The sequence below is a fragment of the Sinocyclocheilus anshuiensis genome, unplaced genomic scaffold (assembly GCF_001515605.1).
Source record: "Sinocyclocheilus anshuiensis isolate Anshui unplaced genomic scaffold, SAMN03320099.WGS_v1.1 scaffold48, whole genome shotgun sequence".
Taxonomy (NCBI): Eukaryota; Metazoa; Chordata; class Actinopteri; order Cypriniformes; family Cyprinidae; genus Sinocyclocheilus; species Sinocyclocheilus anshuiensis.
In genome coordinates this window covers 814595-830444 of record NW_015554124.1, presented here as the reverse complement: position 1 = coordinate 830444, position 15850 = coordinate 814595, and the positions used below count along the sequence as shown (strand labels likewise).

General features: G+C 36.7%; 1 protein-coding gene across 4 annotated transcripts; it reads right to left on the bottom strand.

The window, feature by feature from the left end:
- Window positions 1–3413: 3413 nt before the first annotated feature.
- naalad2 (N-acetylated alpha-linked acidic dipeptidase 2) lies at window positions 3414–15844 on the bottom strand. Of its 4 annotated transcripts, none has more exons than XR_001632062.1 (20): window positions 15228–15711; window positions 14359–14464; window positions 13351–13537; window positions 12423–12524; window positions 11617–11742; window positions 11333–11519; window positions 10718–10811; window positions 9410–9505; window positions 7617–7702; window positions 7389–7508; window positions 7228–7310; window positions 6366–6429; window positions 6176–6243; window positions 6019–6107; window positions 5827–5917; window positions 5453–5717; window positions 4994–5075; window positions 4741–4833; window positions 3673–3942; window positions 3414–3517 (listed from the first exon to the last, which is right to left on the bottom strand). XR_001632062.1 is itself a non-coding variant. In XM_016462657.1 (19 exons), the coding sequence occupies exons 2-19, from the start codon at window positions 14388–14390 to the stop codon at window positions 3750–3752; spliced, it is 2058 nt and encodes a 685-aa protein (XP_016318143.1). In that variant the 5' UTR covers window positions 14391–14464; window positions 15748–15844; the 3' UTR covers window positions 3414–3749. The 4 variants fall into 4 exon arrangements, 2 of the variants coding, with proteins under 2 accessions (XP_016318143.1, XP_016318142.1); XR_001632063.1 differs by having other exon boundaries at window positions 3681–3942; XM_016462657.1 differs by lacking the exon at window positions 15228–15711 and adding an exon at window positions 15748–15844 and having other exon boundaries at window positions 3414–3942.
- Window positions 15845–15850: the final 6 nt, after the last annotated feature.

Genomic DNA, 15850 nt, shown 5'->3' with positions numbered 1-15850 from the left:
ATTAAAATGCCTAAAGCTAAACCTCCCTTGTATTCACATTTCTAAACCTGTTGTCCAACAAAAGAAAACATTATAACCTTTTTACTCCACAACACCAGTCAAATGCTTCCTTTTGTGATCTGATGTGGCTTCTTGTCACAGAATGAGGCAGAAAATATGTTCCATATGCTACTTTAAAAAGAAAACATCGATTAGCAATGGATTATAAATATACTTAATTATGTAAATACCAGAGATGGCTTGAATAACACAGATAAACTATATTGTCGCAGTCGAGTGTTTATTGTCTTTGTTTTATCATTCAAAACGTTTATATGTTCTGTTTACTCAGTTACAGCTATAATAGCCATGCCTTTGTCCATATAAGGGATTTCCTGAAGGGTCATGAGTTCTGCTACTTCTGTGACTGGATATGTGGATTTTCTGTGCTAGGGCGCCAGTATGAATGAAACAGACATCATGTGTTTATAGTGTAATGGCCAATCCATCATTTTTTTGGGAATATCATTTTTTGGGGAATTTTTATTTATTTTATAACATTTTTTTTAATAAGTATAGGTTCAGGCACCATTTAGGCACCGGAACCGTTTTAAAAGTATCGATTTGGCACCGGTATCGAAAAAAAAAGAAGTTATACCCAACCCTAGTTTTGAGTAGCGATTGGGCGGGTTTTCTTGTAAAAACCTGGCAACCCTGAGCCAGACGGCCGTGATTAAGTGCTCAGACTCTGACAGACAGCAGTGATCAATGATGAAACCTGCAGGTCTGTCACCTTACAGTCACCACACACTTGCTCTGGTTTACCACCCACTGTTCAACTAGGAAACGAAAAGAGATTATTTATTTATTTAATTGGAGTTCATAAAAATCATAATGTGGATTCATGTCGGATGAGCACAACAGTAGACTATTTAATTTGATGTGAATGAAAAGCTGTGAGTGATGGAAGTACATTTAAACAATCCTACATTATTATTATTATTAAGTTATCAATGGTAAAAATATAGTAAATTAGTTGTCTTTAACTGGTGAAGCTGATGACGTTTATTTTTATATGACATCGCAGCAGTCAACTTTTACAATTTGGTTTCACTCAACAGGAATTTTGTTAAAAATTGTTTTCTGCATATTTTTGTCCACTGTAAATTTGCAGAATTGCATATTTCATTGGGTGAACAATTAATATCCATAACAGTCTCTCACAGCCTTGTTTTCATTGGTGTCAGATTTAATATGGCATCAATTCTTACGTCTTTCTTAAACGGTTTCAGTTTTTAACTGTCAGTATGGCAATAAAACTGATTTGGTCTAGCAATTCTTGCTTTTCTACTGTAAAGTCAGATATAATTTCTGTGTTTTTACCATCATTATTAGTTGAGAATGTGGTTTAGACTTGTTTTCACTGTCTCTCTGTCTGTAATGTGGTTAATTCCTCTAATATGTGAGTGCCGTCACATATTAGAGGGCAGGACTTAGGGGGCCGGGGGCCCCTGGGCTTGAGGTTATGTTTGGGCCCTATACCTACACTACAAATGCCCTCAAATAGAACATCATTATGGAGTAACACAAAATACACAAACATATGCTTTGAGGTTCATAAATAGTACAATTAATATGCAACATGTCTAGGCTATAGTCAAATGTTTAAATGTAATATTACATATTCATTATAATATAATAAACAGGATGTGTTCTCTCAGTTGAGAGATCAAAACCCTGAAATAACTTTGAGCAAAAAAACAAAAAAAAAGCGAGAGATGTTGGTTTATTAGTGTTATAAAAGTTATTGTCATATCTGTGTCCTCTTATGTGAGGTTCTTATTTGATCAATAAATTCAATCGAATAAAAAGACATGCTGGCTATTAACAATCAAATGAAATCACTATCAACCAAATTCATTGATGGATTGTGCATAATGTTAAGTTTAAATATAACATTTTAATGTAGAAATATTAAATGATTGCAAAAATGAAATAAGCTACTTTTTAAAATATGAAGCTTTAACCGCCAGTAGGTGGCAGCAAGTGACTGTCTTAATGAGTGAGTTGAATCAACCGATTCGTTTAAAAAGCTGATTCATTTAACTTTGCAAACGACTGTACAGACGAGAAAATAAACCATCCATAAACACATGCTGCGTAGACTTACTCAGGTTTGGTTCAAATCCAACTAGAAAAAGCGCAGTAAATCACGGGAAAACTGTTTTTGCATCTGAATTTATCTTTTATGACACTGTCTCATGTTACTGTAAACATTCAATTATTGTACCGTACTCTCATATTTGTCTTTCTGTCTCATCATTTAGCATAATTTCAGGTAATGTTTTACTTAATCTTTGCTAAGAAGCATGCATTTGACATGAAAATTTACATGAGCATGGTTTTACAAACTCATAGTGAATGAAAATGATTTGTACAACCAGTTTATTGATTTTACAAATTTTTTCATTGACAATATATGCAAAAATGGTTTTGCAAACAATAAACTCAAATGCTACAATTTGTGGAAGATTTCCAAGCGACGTATCAAACCGTTTCTTTCATGACTGACCGTTTTTCAATCTGCTTGTTTCACATATGAGGTCAAATGGTCACAATTTTGGAACTATTTTATGACATCAAAGTTTTTTTAATGAAATATAACGCTATTATATGTGTAAATGTCCTTAGGGTTGTAACATTGCAGTCATTCATAGGTTGTGTACTAAATTAAGGCAATTAATGCCATCCATGCAATTTGTCCACTGCAAATCTCTTTGGATTAAAGACATCTGCTTAAAGAAATAGTTCAGCCAAAAATGCAATTTTGCTGCAAATGTATTTGCCCTCGGGCCACTCCAGATTTAGGCGAGTTTGTTTGTTCATGGTAACATTTGGAGAAATGTTGTGTTACATCACTCGCTCACCAATGGATGCTCAGCAGTGAATGGGTGCCGTCAGAATGAGAGTCCAAACAGCTGATAAAAACATCACAATAATCCACACCACTCCAGTCCATCAGTTAATGTCTTGAGAAGCCAAAAGCTGTGTTTTTAAGAAACAAAACCAGCATTAAGACGTTTTAACTTAAAACCGTTGCTTCTGGCTAAAATACGAGTCCATAATAACTCTTCCTCCAGTGAAAAAGTCTTCTCGTCTGAATCAGGAGAGAAATCTGCACAGATTAAGCACCATTTACAAGCCAAAACAGTTTAGTATATAGTATAGTATAACATGCTTCTGAACAAAAAAAGATGGATTTTGATGCGAGAGACAACAGGAGATGGGACTTTTTCACTGGACTCTTTATTATGGACTCATATTTTGGCCAGAAGTAACAGTTTAAAGTTAAAAACATTTTGACGGATTTGTTACAAACATGCAGTTTTTGGCTTCTCATGAGGTTAACTGATGGACTGGAGTGGTGTGGATTAGTGTGATGTTTTTATCAGCTGTTTGGACTCTCATTCTGACGGCACCCATTCACTGCAGAGGATCAACTGGTGAGCGATTCATGTATTGCTACATTTCTCCAAATCTGATGAAGAAACAAACTCTACATCTCGGTTGGCCTGAAGGTGAGTAAATTTTCAGCAAATTTGGGTGAACTATTCCTTTAATATTTGACAATTTATCTGCTTTCTTCTGGGAGTCAGATCTGCATGTGAAGTCCCTTGTAGATGAAACACTGACATATTAACAGTTTTGCTGACATGTTGTAGTCCCGCATCCACAGCATGTTTTGAAAACCAGAAGTAAAGGAAGGCCGTCTAGCTGACGACAGGCCTTAGCGTCTCAGCAGCGGTGTTGACAGTGAAGGCGGCGATGCTGATTTGGCGTTTGACCTCGTCCCAGGCCTTCTGCGGGTCTACTGCGTTCTCGATGTCAAACAAAGCATCATAAATCCCTGGGAAAGACTCACCCGCATATTTATTGTGACTGCTGGGCGCAAATATGATATGCCTGGAAGAGACGAGAGAAAAAAGACAAACGTGTACAAAAAAAACATGTAATCAGACAGAGGTAATACTTAAACTGATCTCAAAACAGCAGAGTGGTTATTATTGTCGTAATGGAAACAAACCACTAATCTCAAGCATTAAACTTGAGTGTGTAACTCATCTGTTACAAGCAAATATGTCATATTCTTGCCTGACAAATGATACAATTAGTAAACAAAATCCCACATGTGCAGTATCGTTCAATAATGAATACGTTATTCATCAAAGATGCATCAAAAATAACAGTAAAGATATTTATAATATTACAAAATATTTATATTTCAAAGAAATGCTGTTGTTTTGAACTTTCTATTCATCAAAGAATCCTGAAAAATAAAATGTATTATGTTTCTACAAAAATACGAAGCAGCAAAAACTATTTTCAACATTGATAATAATATGTGCTGCTTTATTTCTGAACGAGTTTTTATATTTTAACATTCATTTTTGTTAAAAGGTTTGTTCATTTTGTTGCATGTTTTTGATGTTTTTTTAATGTCTATATAGTTTTTATACATTTTTATTTTAGTTTTAGTTATTTTAGTACATCAAGTTAAACTAAATAAAAATGAAAAATGATGCTTTGGCAACTAGCTGAAATAAACAAGTTTTTTTTTTTTTTTTTCATTGATTTGTATTTTTTTTTTTATACTTTTTATTTTATTTTTATTAACAATTCTAGTAAAAAGAAATATGGTTTGTCAAGTGGTCATGAATGATTCTCTGAACTTCACAATGTCATTATGACAGTAGTGTTTACCTGTAAAATGGTCTTCCAGGCAAACCCAGCGGATCAGTGAAAGCTCTCTCTAAATACATCAGCTGATCATTTACCATCCGCACGGCCAGAGCACTGACAGACAGATGCAGATAAGACAACAGCTGTTAGAAACAGGCATCATGTGCAATGAGACGTGACAAGAGCACATGTCATCAGCACTATAATACAATTCCAAACCTTTTGGTTTGAAAAAAACATTTGTTTGAAAACCTAGTCATTTTGTCATTCGTACTTAGAGGTGTCGAGCTGATCGAGACGCTGATGAAAGTCTCGTGCCGCGACCGTGAAGTTCTCAACAGCAGAGAAGAGAGAATCTAGAACATAAACCATAAAGAAAGATGCTGACTGACAGGAAACAAGAAACATCAAGAGCTTTGCATCTGAATGGAAGACAGTCGAAGAAATGAGCTGCATCCCAGTTCTCATACTTTTACCCTACACTCTTAAAAACAAAGCTTCTTGATTGGCATCTATGGTTCCACAAAGAACCTTTAACATCCACAGAACCTATAACAAAAGGTTCTTTATACTGGAAAAAGGTTATTTAGAATGTTCCAAAAAATATGGTGTTCTTTGGGAAACCTGAAATGTTTCTTCTACTGAATTACTCACTTTTGAAATCGTTATTGTAAAGAGTGTATGGCACACTATTTTCATGTGAACATACTACATGGCTGGATAGTATGAGTACCGAATGAGACGCTGTACTGCTCCATGGCAGCAGGATGCTTCAGTGCCAGCTGGTAAATGCTGTTGGCGTATTTGGTGAGCGACATGGCATATTCCACACAGTCCAGAGGTAAGACCGGAGAATCGGCCAAACTGAAGATCAGTCCTCCCCGAACACGGGCCACGGCCTCCAGCCGGCGGAAACTCGGGTCGTAGAATCGCTCCACGATCTCGTAGGTCTCATACACGCTGTGGTACACGGGGTAACTGCTGTAGTGCTCAGTTTTCTGGAGAAGGAGGGTGGGAAACTAACTTTAAAAGCTAAGTGTGTAACTAAGGTTTTTACTATGCATAGATGCTTAAGTTTAAAACAGCGTCGCACACAAATACACTCACTCGGTTTTTGGTGTATCTCGCTCTTCCAGATGCAATGCCTAATCTGATGAAATACGCTTCAAAATCACTGCCAGAGCCCAGTTTACTGATCCTACATAGAAAACACACACACGTTTGCTTGACAAGTCATGCATCTCTAATCAGTCAGATGTTCTTATAGATGATTATGATCATCATCATCCTCTTCATTACCATGGTGCATCTCTTTCTGTGGAGTTGTCTCGTTTGTGCCAGCTCTGATATAAAGTCATGCCCTCCTCTCCATCCTCTGGACTCGAAACCTTCAGAAACACACTATTAACATAACTTGCATTTATATAGATAGATAGATAGATAAACTGTATCTCACCTTCTTTGTTATGTCATAAACCAGAGTGTGTAGGGAGGGAGTGCAGTCGACTCTCAATGTGTACATACCTGCACGCACACACACACAGTATCAGAATAAGAGACTTGAATACTTGCAAATGAGATCAGCACTGCTTTTACAGCACAGAAATACTCGTAATGAAGAGAGTGCGTGTGTGTGTGTGTTTGACCCTCAATAGCAGAGTCTGCATTGATGTAAGCCACGGCTCGCTCCTGCAGGACTCTGGCGTGATCCTGCAAACACACACGAGAGCAATGACACGCTGAGGTACTGATTACAGATACATAATCATTTATTCAGTCATTCCTTTATTTAATGATTCATTGATTTCGTTAAATAAGCATTTTTGTTCACTTATTTTGTGCTTAATTCATTTTTTTATTTATTGATCATTAATTTGTTCATTCAGTCAATTAATTATATTCATTCAATTGTTCATTCATGTATTTTTTTAATTCATTCAATCAATTATTTATTTCTTCATTAATGCATTTTTAGTTCATTCAATTAATGAATCATGCATTCATTCATCCATTAATTTAATCAATAATTCATTTGTTTCTTATCTGTCATTAAGTTGCTTATTCAGTCATGCACTTATTTGTTCATCGATGCATTCATTCAGTCATTCAAGTGTTTTTATTTCATTTTTCATGCATTTTTTAATTCATTCCTTCATCACTGCATTTTTATTTAATTCATTTAATTAATCATTCATCCATTCAAGCATTTTTTCACTAATTCAATCAATGATTCATTCATTCATTCATTCAGTTCATTCAAAGATTGATTCTTTTGTTCAATCAAGAGTTCATTTTCGCATTCAACTGTCAAGCATTCATTCATTTGTTCATTGATTCATTCATTCATTTTTTTCATTCACTCAATCAATGATTCACTGATTCATTCCTTCCTTTGTTCATTTTCTGTGCACTCATTCGATCAACAGTTAATTCATCGATTCATTAATGCATTCAAACATTTCTTTGATTGTATTTATTTCTTTCTTTCATTCATTCATTCATTCGTACCTCTGCCCATTCTGTGGATCCCAGCAGACCAAACTCTTCTGCGTCCCAACTGGCAAAGATCAGCGTTCTCCTCGGCCTCCAACCTAAAACACACACAGAGAATGATCGTTTTAATTCAAAACAAAGTGGCACTGTTACGCATGGATCTAGACGACACACACCTTTCTTCATGAGCTTCCCAGCTGCTCTCACGCTCTCGTGCACCACAGCAGCTCCTGACACGGGATCGATCCCTCCGAACACCCAAGCGTCACGATGGCCGCCCAGAATCACGTACCTGTCTGAACACACAGACCCAAACTCAACTACACAGAACAAAATAAACCTTCACAGAGTAACACAACTCTAAAAACTACACTAAACAACTCCAAAAGAAAATTAGATGCCACCTGGCTCCACCGCTCCTCTGATCCAGCCAATCACGTTGTAGATACGGGTCACCTGATTATTGGTGTGGATGTTCATACGCACTTTACTAAAATTTCACAAAGACAAAATTCAATAAGGAATCAGTACTTTCTAGTCTTTTACTTTACACTGCATGCATGGATGGATAAAAGCATCTGCCAAATGCATTCATGTAAATGCCTACAGCCTTCATTTACAGCCTGCTAAATGTGTGTGTGTGTGTGTGTGATTAGCGTCCCAAACACAAGGCCTTTGTATCAAACTGGCCGACCTCCAGAGTTCATTACAGAACAACAACAGAGCCACAGATGTGTGTGTGTGATGTTGTGTGTGCTGTGCTTTGAGAACGCTGAGTGCACAAACCTCTCAGTCCTGCTGACATCACGCATAAAAATGAGTAAACCATTACCAGAAGTGCACGAATATGCGTGTGTAAGCTGATTATGTATTGTGTAAAGTTGAAGTAATGCTTCATAACAGCAGGATCACAGGTTTTGGGGTTAAAGGTCAGGATTGGACTGTGTTTAATGTTCAGACTGAGGTTTTGACTTTGGTTTAGGATTGTCTGACTGAACATGAAATCACTGTTTACAACTTTAATAAACGCCCATGGTATGATTCACCCGAGCACATCATTCAAAAGAATGCATGGATGGATAAAAGCATCTGCCAAATGCATTCATGTAAATGCCTACAGCCTTCATTTACAGCCTGCTAAATGTGTGTGTGTGTGTGTGTGTGATTAGCGTCCCAAACACAAGGCCTTTGTATCAAACTGGCCGACCTCCAGAGTTCATTACAGAACAACAACAGAGCCACAGATGTGTGTGTGCTGTGCTTTGAGAACGCTGAGTGCACAAACCTCTCAGTCCTGCTGACATCACGCATAAAAATGAGTAAACCATTACCAGAAGTGCACGAATATGCGTGTGTAAGCTGATTATGTATTGTGTAAAGTTGAAGTAATGCTTCATAACAGCAGGATCACAGGTTTTGGGGTTAAAGGTCAGGATTGGACTGTGTTTAATGTTCAGACTGAGGTTTTGACTTTGGTTTAGAATTGTCTGACTGAACATGAAATCACTGTTTACAACTTTAATAAACGCCCATGGTATGATCCACCCGAGCACATCATTCAAAAGAAAATTATTTCGTAATCTTAAATAGAAATGTAGTAAACTTTTGTAATCGTATCCCACATCAATTAATTTTACCACTAAATATTCTCTTTTACTCAGAAATCTTAGAAGTCAAATGCATTGTTAATACTATTTCATGCTGTCTTACGGCAAGACACCACAGGGGAACAGATATCAGACTAATAGATATCACCATATTCACATACACCATATTTCTGAAATATTACAATTTAAATATGCTAATGAGACAATATCTAATTAAATATGCAATATTTGAATCAGTTTCAAGAATAGAAATCCGAACATTGGATGAAGCCAGGTTCAAAATTCTTGTCATTTTCTCTTTTTTTGACATATTAAAGGTTTTTTTTACAAAGGATTTCTCTTTTTTATCACCCTATGCATGATATGTATTGACAGATATGTATTGTATTTTAAATCTGCAGATGCAAATAGACAAAGTACATTAAAATAAACACTTAAATGTGTATTTTGTATTCTTTCCACTAGTCTGAAAGATGACTTGTTATGGAAGCAAAATTAACCAGTGCATGCCTGCAGTGTGTTGCCTTAAAAGATCAAATAGAGGTTTTATTGTGGATTTGCAGAAGTGTCTGTCAGGAAAAGTCTCATACTTCTGATTTAAACCATCCATGAATCCCGGTCCGATTCTGTACGAGATGTTCAGGGCGCCTTTCCAGTTATCTGGCGGAAGAGGTCCTCCCATATGCCTACAGGAAGAGACATTATATAATTATACAGTGGTGGCCAAAATGATTAGAACACTAGTATTTTCAGCAGCTAAAAATGGTTTTAAGTCAGTTATTTCTATCTTTTGCTATAGTGTGTCAGTAGGAAATATCAGTTCACATTTCCAAACCTTTATCTTGCCAGTAATTGTAATAATCCAGTGAGATATTTGTCTAACAGCAGTCAGTGCTCCACACAGAGATCTGATCTGATCATCATCAGTCTGTCTGGAATGACATGAAGAAACAGAACAAACTGAGACAGCCTCAATCCAGAAGAACTGATGCTTCAAGAGACCTACCTGCAAAGCTACAGTACAGTTAAAAGTGTTAGGCACTTGTGAAAAAATGCTGTAAAATGAGGATGCTGTCAAAAATAATGTCATAAATAGATTTTCTTTATCAATTAACTTCTATTAACTAAATTAAATCAACATTTGGTGTGAGCATCCTTCGCATTTAAAGCAGGTGCACTTGAGCAGAGTTTTTCATGTAGCTTTGCAGGTAGCTTTCTTGAAGCATCTTGGAGATGTTGCCACAGTTCTTCTGGATTGAGTCTGTCTCAGTTTGTTCTGTTTCTTCATCCAGACAGACTGGTGATGATCAGATCAGATCTCTGTGTGCAGCACTGGCTGCTGTCAGACTCCTTGTGCAAACAAAAATCTCACTGGATTATTACAATTAATGGTAAAAGGAATGCTTGGAAATGTAAACTGAAATTTCCTCCTGACACACTACAGCGAAAGATAGAAATAACTGACTTAAAACCATTTTTATCTGCTGAAAATACTAGTGTTCTAATCATTTTGGCCACCACTGTATAATCATATATATTTCAGGTGAACTAAGAAACAGACTGTAGATGATAATGCAATTTTACATTCAAATTTTAAATATTTTTTATAATTAAAAAATATTATTATTTTGAATAATAATGCATGCATCACATACTGATGAATAAGTATTATTATTCAAAATTATTTTAAATTAAAAATATATATTTTTTTGTTTCTTTATAATATTAAATACATTGTATATATATATTTTTAAATGAATAAAGAAACATACTATTGCAATAATACTACTGCTCTGTTAAATTTAAAAAATAGTCTTTTTGTAATAATAATATTTATGGCTGTCTTATTTTCTATTTGTTTGAGTTGGACTCAAATGTTTTAGCAGTGGCCGACTCACTGTAGCAGGTGAACCGCATCATGATATCCGATGGGATGCACTGGAATCTTGGGAAGCCCCACTGCGTCCTCCAGACTCGATCTGTAGGTGTATTCTACAAGACATTGACGATTCACAGTGATCAAGAGAGTAATTTCGTTGAGAATCTCATTTCATTAAATTGCACTCGCTCACCAATGGATCCTCTGCAGTGAATGGGTGCCGTCAGAATGAGAGTCCAAACAGCTGATAAAAACATCATAATAATCCAGTCCAAACTGTTCATAATAAATAAAATCGCTTCCTTCAGTGAAAAAGTCCATCTCCTGTTGAATATGTTTGTTAAAATCCACAAACATATTTGTTTAGGACAGCTTTGGCTTGTAAACGGTGCTTGATTTGTGCATATTTCTCCCCTGATTCAGACGAGATGGCTTTTTCACTGAAGAAAGCAATATTATGGATAGAGGACTTTTAGCCTGAAGCAACGATTTGAAGTTAAAAACGTCTTAACTGATGGACTGGAGTGGTGAGGATTACTTGTGGATTATTGTGATGTTTTTTATCCAGGAATTACATTTTTTCTACATTAATCATACAATCAGTTGAGAATCTTTCTGTGGCACAAACACAGACCTTTGGCCGGGTACCCTGGTGTGAGTGGGTCTCCCGCCCCGTTCAGATTCAGCACGTTTCCTCTCTGAGCGCCTCCTCCTGGCAGGTTCCAGCCGTCGGGATACGGCTCCACGCCATCAGCACAGTAATCCGCAGGGTCCGAGAACAGCACGATCCCTTTAGCTCCCGCTAACATCGCATTCTTCACCTGCAAACACGTGCAAACTAGTTCACTCAAATATCGTTCCGAGCCCACAGTATTTTCTTTCATATGTGAAACATAAAACAACACATCCAAACCTCACCTTGTTCCCACGGAAGATTTTGCCGTATCTAGCGATGACGATTTTTCCTGAACAGTTTATTCCCAACTCTCTCTCCAGCTTAAAGAAATCCTCCGTCCGGCCGTAATTAACATAAACCAGCTCATCCTACAGTTCACAAACAGGTTCATTTTACTTCTGTAAAGTTAAAGTACGATACTGTCCAAAGGTTTGCGGTCTGTAATATTTTTTTATGTTTTAGAAAGAAGACTTTTATGCTCACTAAGGCTGCATTTATTTGATCAGAAATGCAGTAAAATCAGTAAATATTATTACCATTTAAAATAGCTGTTTTCTATGCACATATATTGTAAAATGTAATTTATTCCTGTGATCAAAGCTGAATTTTCAGCATCATTACTCCAGTCTTCAGTGTCGCATGATCCTTCAGAAATCTTTCGGATTAATATCAACATTGAAAACAGTTGGGCTGCTTCATATTTTTGTGGAAATGTGACACATTTTATTTTTAAGGATTGGTTGAGGAATAGAAAAGTCAAAAGAACAGCATTTATTTGAAATAGAAATCTTTTGTAACATTCTAAATGTCTTTCCTGTCACTTTTGATCAATTTAATGCATGCTTGCTGAATAAAAGTATGAATTTCTTTGGAACTTTTGAATAGCAGTATAAGTTATAAATTTGATTTAACATTATGAAGACAACGCTATATTTTCAACAAGATACACTGATTAATCAAGCACAATAAGACCAGCATCATGCATTGAGACAATAAACAGGTTTGGTTTTGATTTCATGTTGACTGTATTTGCCTATTCAAGCATCACCTCTGGTTGTCCTTTCGCAGAGAAAGCACTATAAGGAGGGACGATATCGGTAACATCTTCATAACCTTCAGGGACCGGCTCAGCCAGAGAGGTGTTAAAGATCTGAGAGAGGGAAAGTGACATGTTGACCTCTGTTATTTATTGGATTATGCACCGCAATCACTATAAAACATCCACAGATACAGTCATGGACTTTAACCTGTCACCATGACAACCAAGCTGGAGTCGTTAATCGCAGCCTCACTGGTGACAAGATATATGGCCTTACTATCACACACAGACACACACCAAATCTTCTGATGTCATGAGAGAAAGAAGAGTCTCACACTCTACAGGTTCAGTTTGGAACCCACTTCATGATCTAGAACTATTTTGGGCTGTTTAAGGGTCTGGAGTTGATTTGGGGATTAAAAAAAACAGTCACATTAAATGTTCTTCAGATCATTGTTTTGGGTTCTTGAAAGCACATAAAGTACATAAATGGTTTTCTAAAGAACTAAATAAAGAACTGAATATAAAGTTGATTCTTTGCGGAACTTAAAAAGGTTCTAATATGACAAAATGAGGTATTTTTGTTCTAAAAATTCTATTTGAAAGAATTTTAAATATTAAAATAAAAAAAAAATTGAATTTTGTTCTAAAAGAGTGCAGATGTGTCTGGTCTGAAAAAGTGCATATGGGCTTGCAACCTAAGCACACTTCATAGTATAAGGAAACTTTAAGTAAGCAAACTACTGGTTGACTGATATGGGTTTTGCAATGTCTGTTGCAACATCTAGAAGGAGGGGTGTCCTTTATATCTACACAAGAACAGCTCAAATTAACACTTCATTTACATTTCATGCAATATCACTGATCGATCCTGAAAGTGTATATCCAAAAAGACGGCTTGTTTGTGTTTGTTTGGGTTCTGGTTGTGAGTATGTACCTCATTGCCCAGGTGGTCCACTATGGAGATGTAATTGGGGTTTGTTTTATTTGGGTATGACAGCAGCATGTCGTACGGCACTAGCTCCACTGAGTCCAGCCCAAACTCCATCCACTCGGCCCGGATCTGCTTTGCCAGATCCAGATTCTGCTGCGATCCAGCCAGGTGGGGCAGCCTTGTGAACTTCCTGTTTAGATGACAAACGTGAATTACGAGAGACATAATCTAGATATTAAAATCAACTCTATATAGAGAGGACAACTAGGTTAGCAGTAAACTTAACTTAATGGGATAGTTCATCCAAAAATGAAAATTTGCTGAAAATTAACTCACCCTCAGGCCATCCAAGTTTGTTTGATTCTTCATCAGAGCAGATTTGGAGAAATTTAGCATTAAATTGCACTCGCTCAGCAATGGATGCTCTGCAGTGAATGGGTGCCGTCAAAATGAGAGTCCAAACAGCTGATAAAAACATCACAATAATCCAGTCCAAACTGTTCATAATCCATAATAACGCTTCCTTCAGTGAAAAAGTCCATCTCCTGTTGTCCTCTCACATCAAAATCCACAAACATATTTGTTTAGGACTTCTAAATGGTGCTTGATTTGTGCATATTTTCCCCCTGATTCAGATTAGATGGCTTTTCACTGGAGAAAGCAATATTATGGATAGAGGACCCATAATGATTTGAAGTTAAAAACATCTTAATTGATAGACTGGGATTATTATTTGTGGATTATTGTGAGTTTTTTTTATCAGCTGTTTGGACTCTCATTCTGACGGCACCCATTCACTGCAGAGGATCCATTGCTGAGCAAGTGATGCAATTCTACATTTCTCCAAATATGTTCTGATGAAGAAACTCATCTACATCTTGGATGGCCTGAGGATGAGTAAATATTTAGCAAATGTTCATTTTTGGCTGAACTATTCCTTTAATGATATTATTCAATAACATCAGGACTAGTTTATTTAGGGCATGTGGACAGACAGGCATCATTTCCCACCTGAGATGGTGTTTAATATTCTCTGCCTGCATCTCATCCAGAAAGTCGTGCAGGAAGCTTTTTGATGCATGTCCGTGATTTACAGTAGTAGGTCGAGCAAACCAACCTGAGAACAGCAGTTAAGAGAAACAGACACCTGTTACACCAAATATTAATGAAACGTCTGCACAGGAGGAAAGAATAATGTAGTAATTGCCTAAAAGTGTCAGTAAAAAATCCAGTATCACAAATGCAAGAGTATTTTTGAAAGCAACAATAAACACAAAAAGTGATCAAAACATTTAGGTTCCCACACATTTTAAGTGAATTTCCATGACTTTGTCCACGCAAATTTGGTTAAGCAATATTTTGCATTCTATGCAATATTTAAGAGTCAAACATGAATAGAAAAAATGACATTGCCATAGTAAATTTCCAGCACTTTTAATGATTATACAATGTTACAATTATCTATTTCCAGATTTTCCATAATTGTGTAACACAAGAGCATCTCTTCTTCAAGATTGTGAACAATTATTTCCAAAATAAAAATATAAATGCGTTTAAACACTTGATCTATTAGAAGTGAATGGGGTCTCTGTCTCAGTATAGTCACATCTGCCCTAAAGGCGTTCAAGACCTGTGGAATGCAACGCATGAGATCTGGACAGGTGAGACCAAAGGTATCAAACACCTGCACTAGTTTTTGGCGAAAAATCCACGAGTTAATGATGAATCTAAAGGGTCCCAGTATTTAACTTTGTTTTGTTTTAGTGCTATCTTAGCTAATTATGCGCAGTGCGTAGTCTAAAACAACTTGACTCTGAATTAATCACGACAGGCATTGCAGATAATTATATACATACTTCTATAAAAGTAGAAAAACTCACCAATAATAAAGCCAATAAAGAAGAAAGCCGTAATAACCGTTAACCGGCAGAGCCAGCTGATTATTTTATCCTCAGATCCCATTTGAATAAACGCCTCACATTAACGCGTTGGAAGTTGGAGAGCTAGTAGTTCTAGGAGGAGTGAGTGAGAGATGTAGGCGGGTCTTGGCTGGCTTGTGTTGTTCATTAGTTCATTGCAGCGAATCGGTTCGTTTGAGTGAAAATGATTCACCAATTCGCTTGATTTATCAAGCAAAATAAAAGTTGCCGTGCAGCATTTTACGCGTTTCTTCTAATATTTGGTTTTCACCGCCGCTGAAAACAAACTACTTAAACTAGTTTAAGAAGCCAAACCCAGGTTAACCGGTTTGTTCTCCCAAACTGACCATCTGAAAAGGTGCCAAAACCCCTCTAAGCTATCAAATCACCCTGACCATTTGAAACCAGTTTGGTGAGCAGACCACTTAAAGTCACCAAAAAAAAAAAAAAAGGCAGTGCGGTGCGACTCGCGTTTTCAGACCTAAAAACCGTGTTCTGTCTGATCGGGCCGGCCTTAGGCTGGATGGCAGTTGTCGTTTTCAGTAGAGACGTCTATTTGTCATTATTGTTTTAGAGTCCCAGGG

Coding starts and splice junctions, on each gene's coding strand:
- naalad2 (XM_016462656.1), bottom strand. CDS start 15,309: ATGGGATCTGAGGATAAAATAATCAGCTGGCTCTGCCGGTTAACGGTT. Junction 6,244..6,365: donor TGCAGACTCTGCTATTGAGG/GTCAAACACACA, acceptor GTGTGCGTGCAG/GTATGTACACATTGAGAGTC. Junction 5,718..5,826: donor CGAGATACACCAAAAACCGA/GTGAGTGTATTT, acceptor CTCCTTCTCCAG/AAAACTGAGCACTACAGCAG.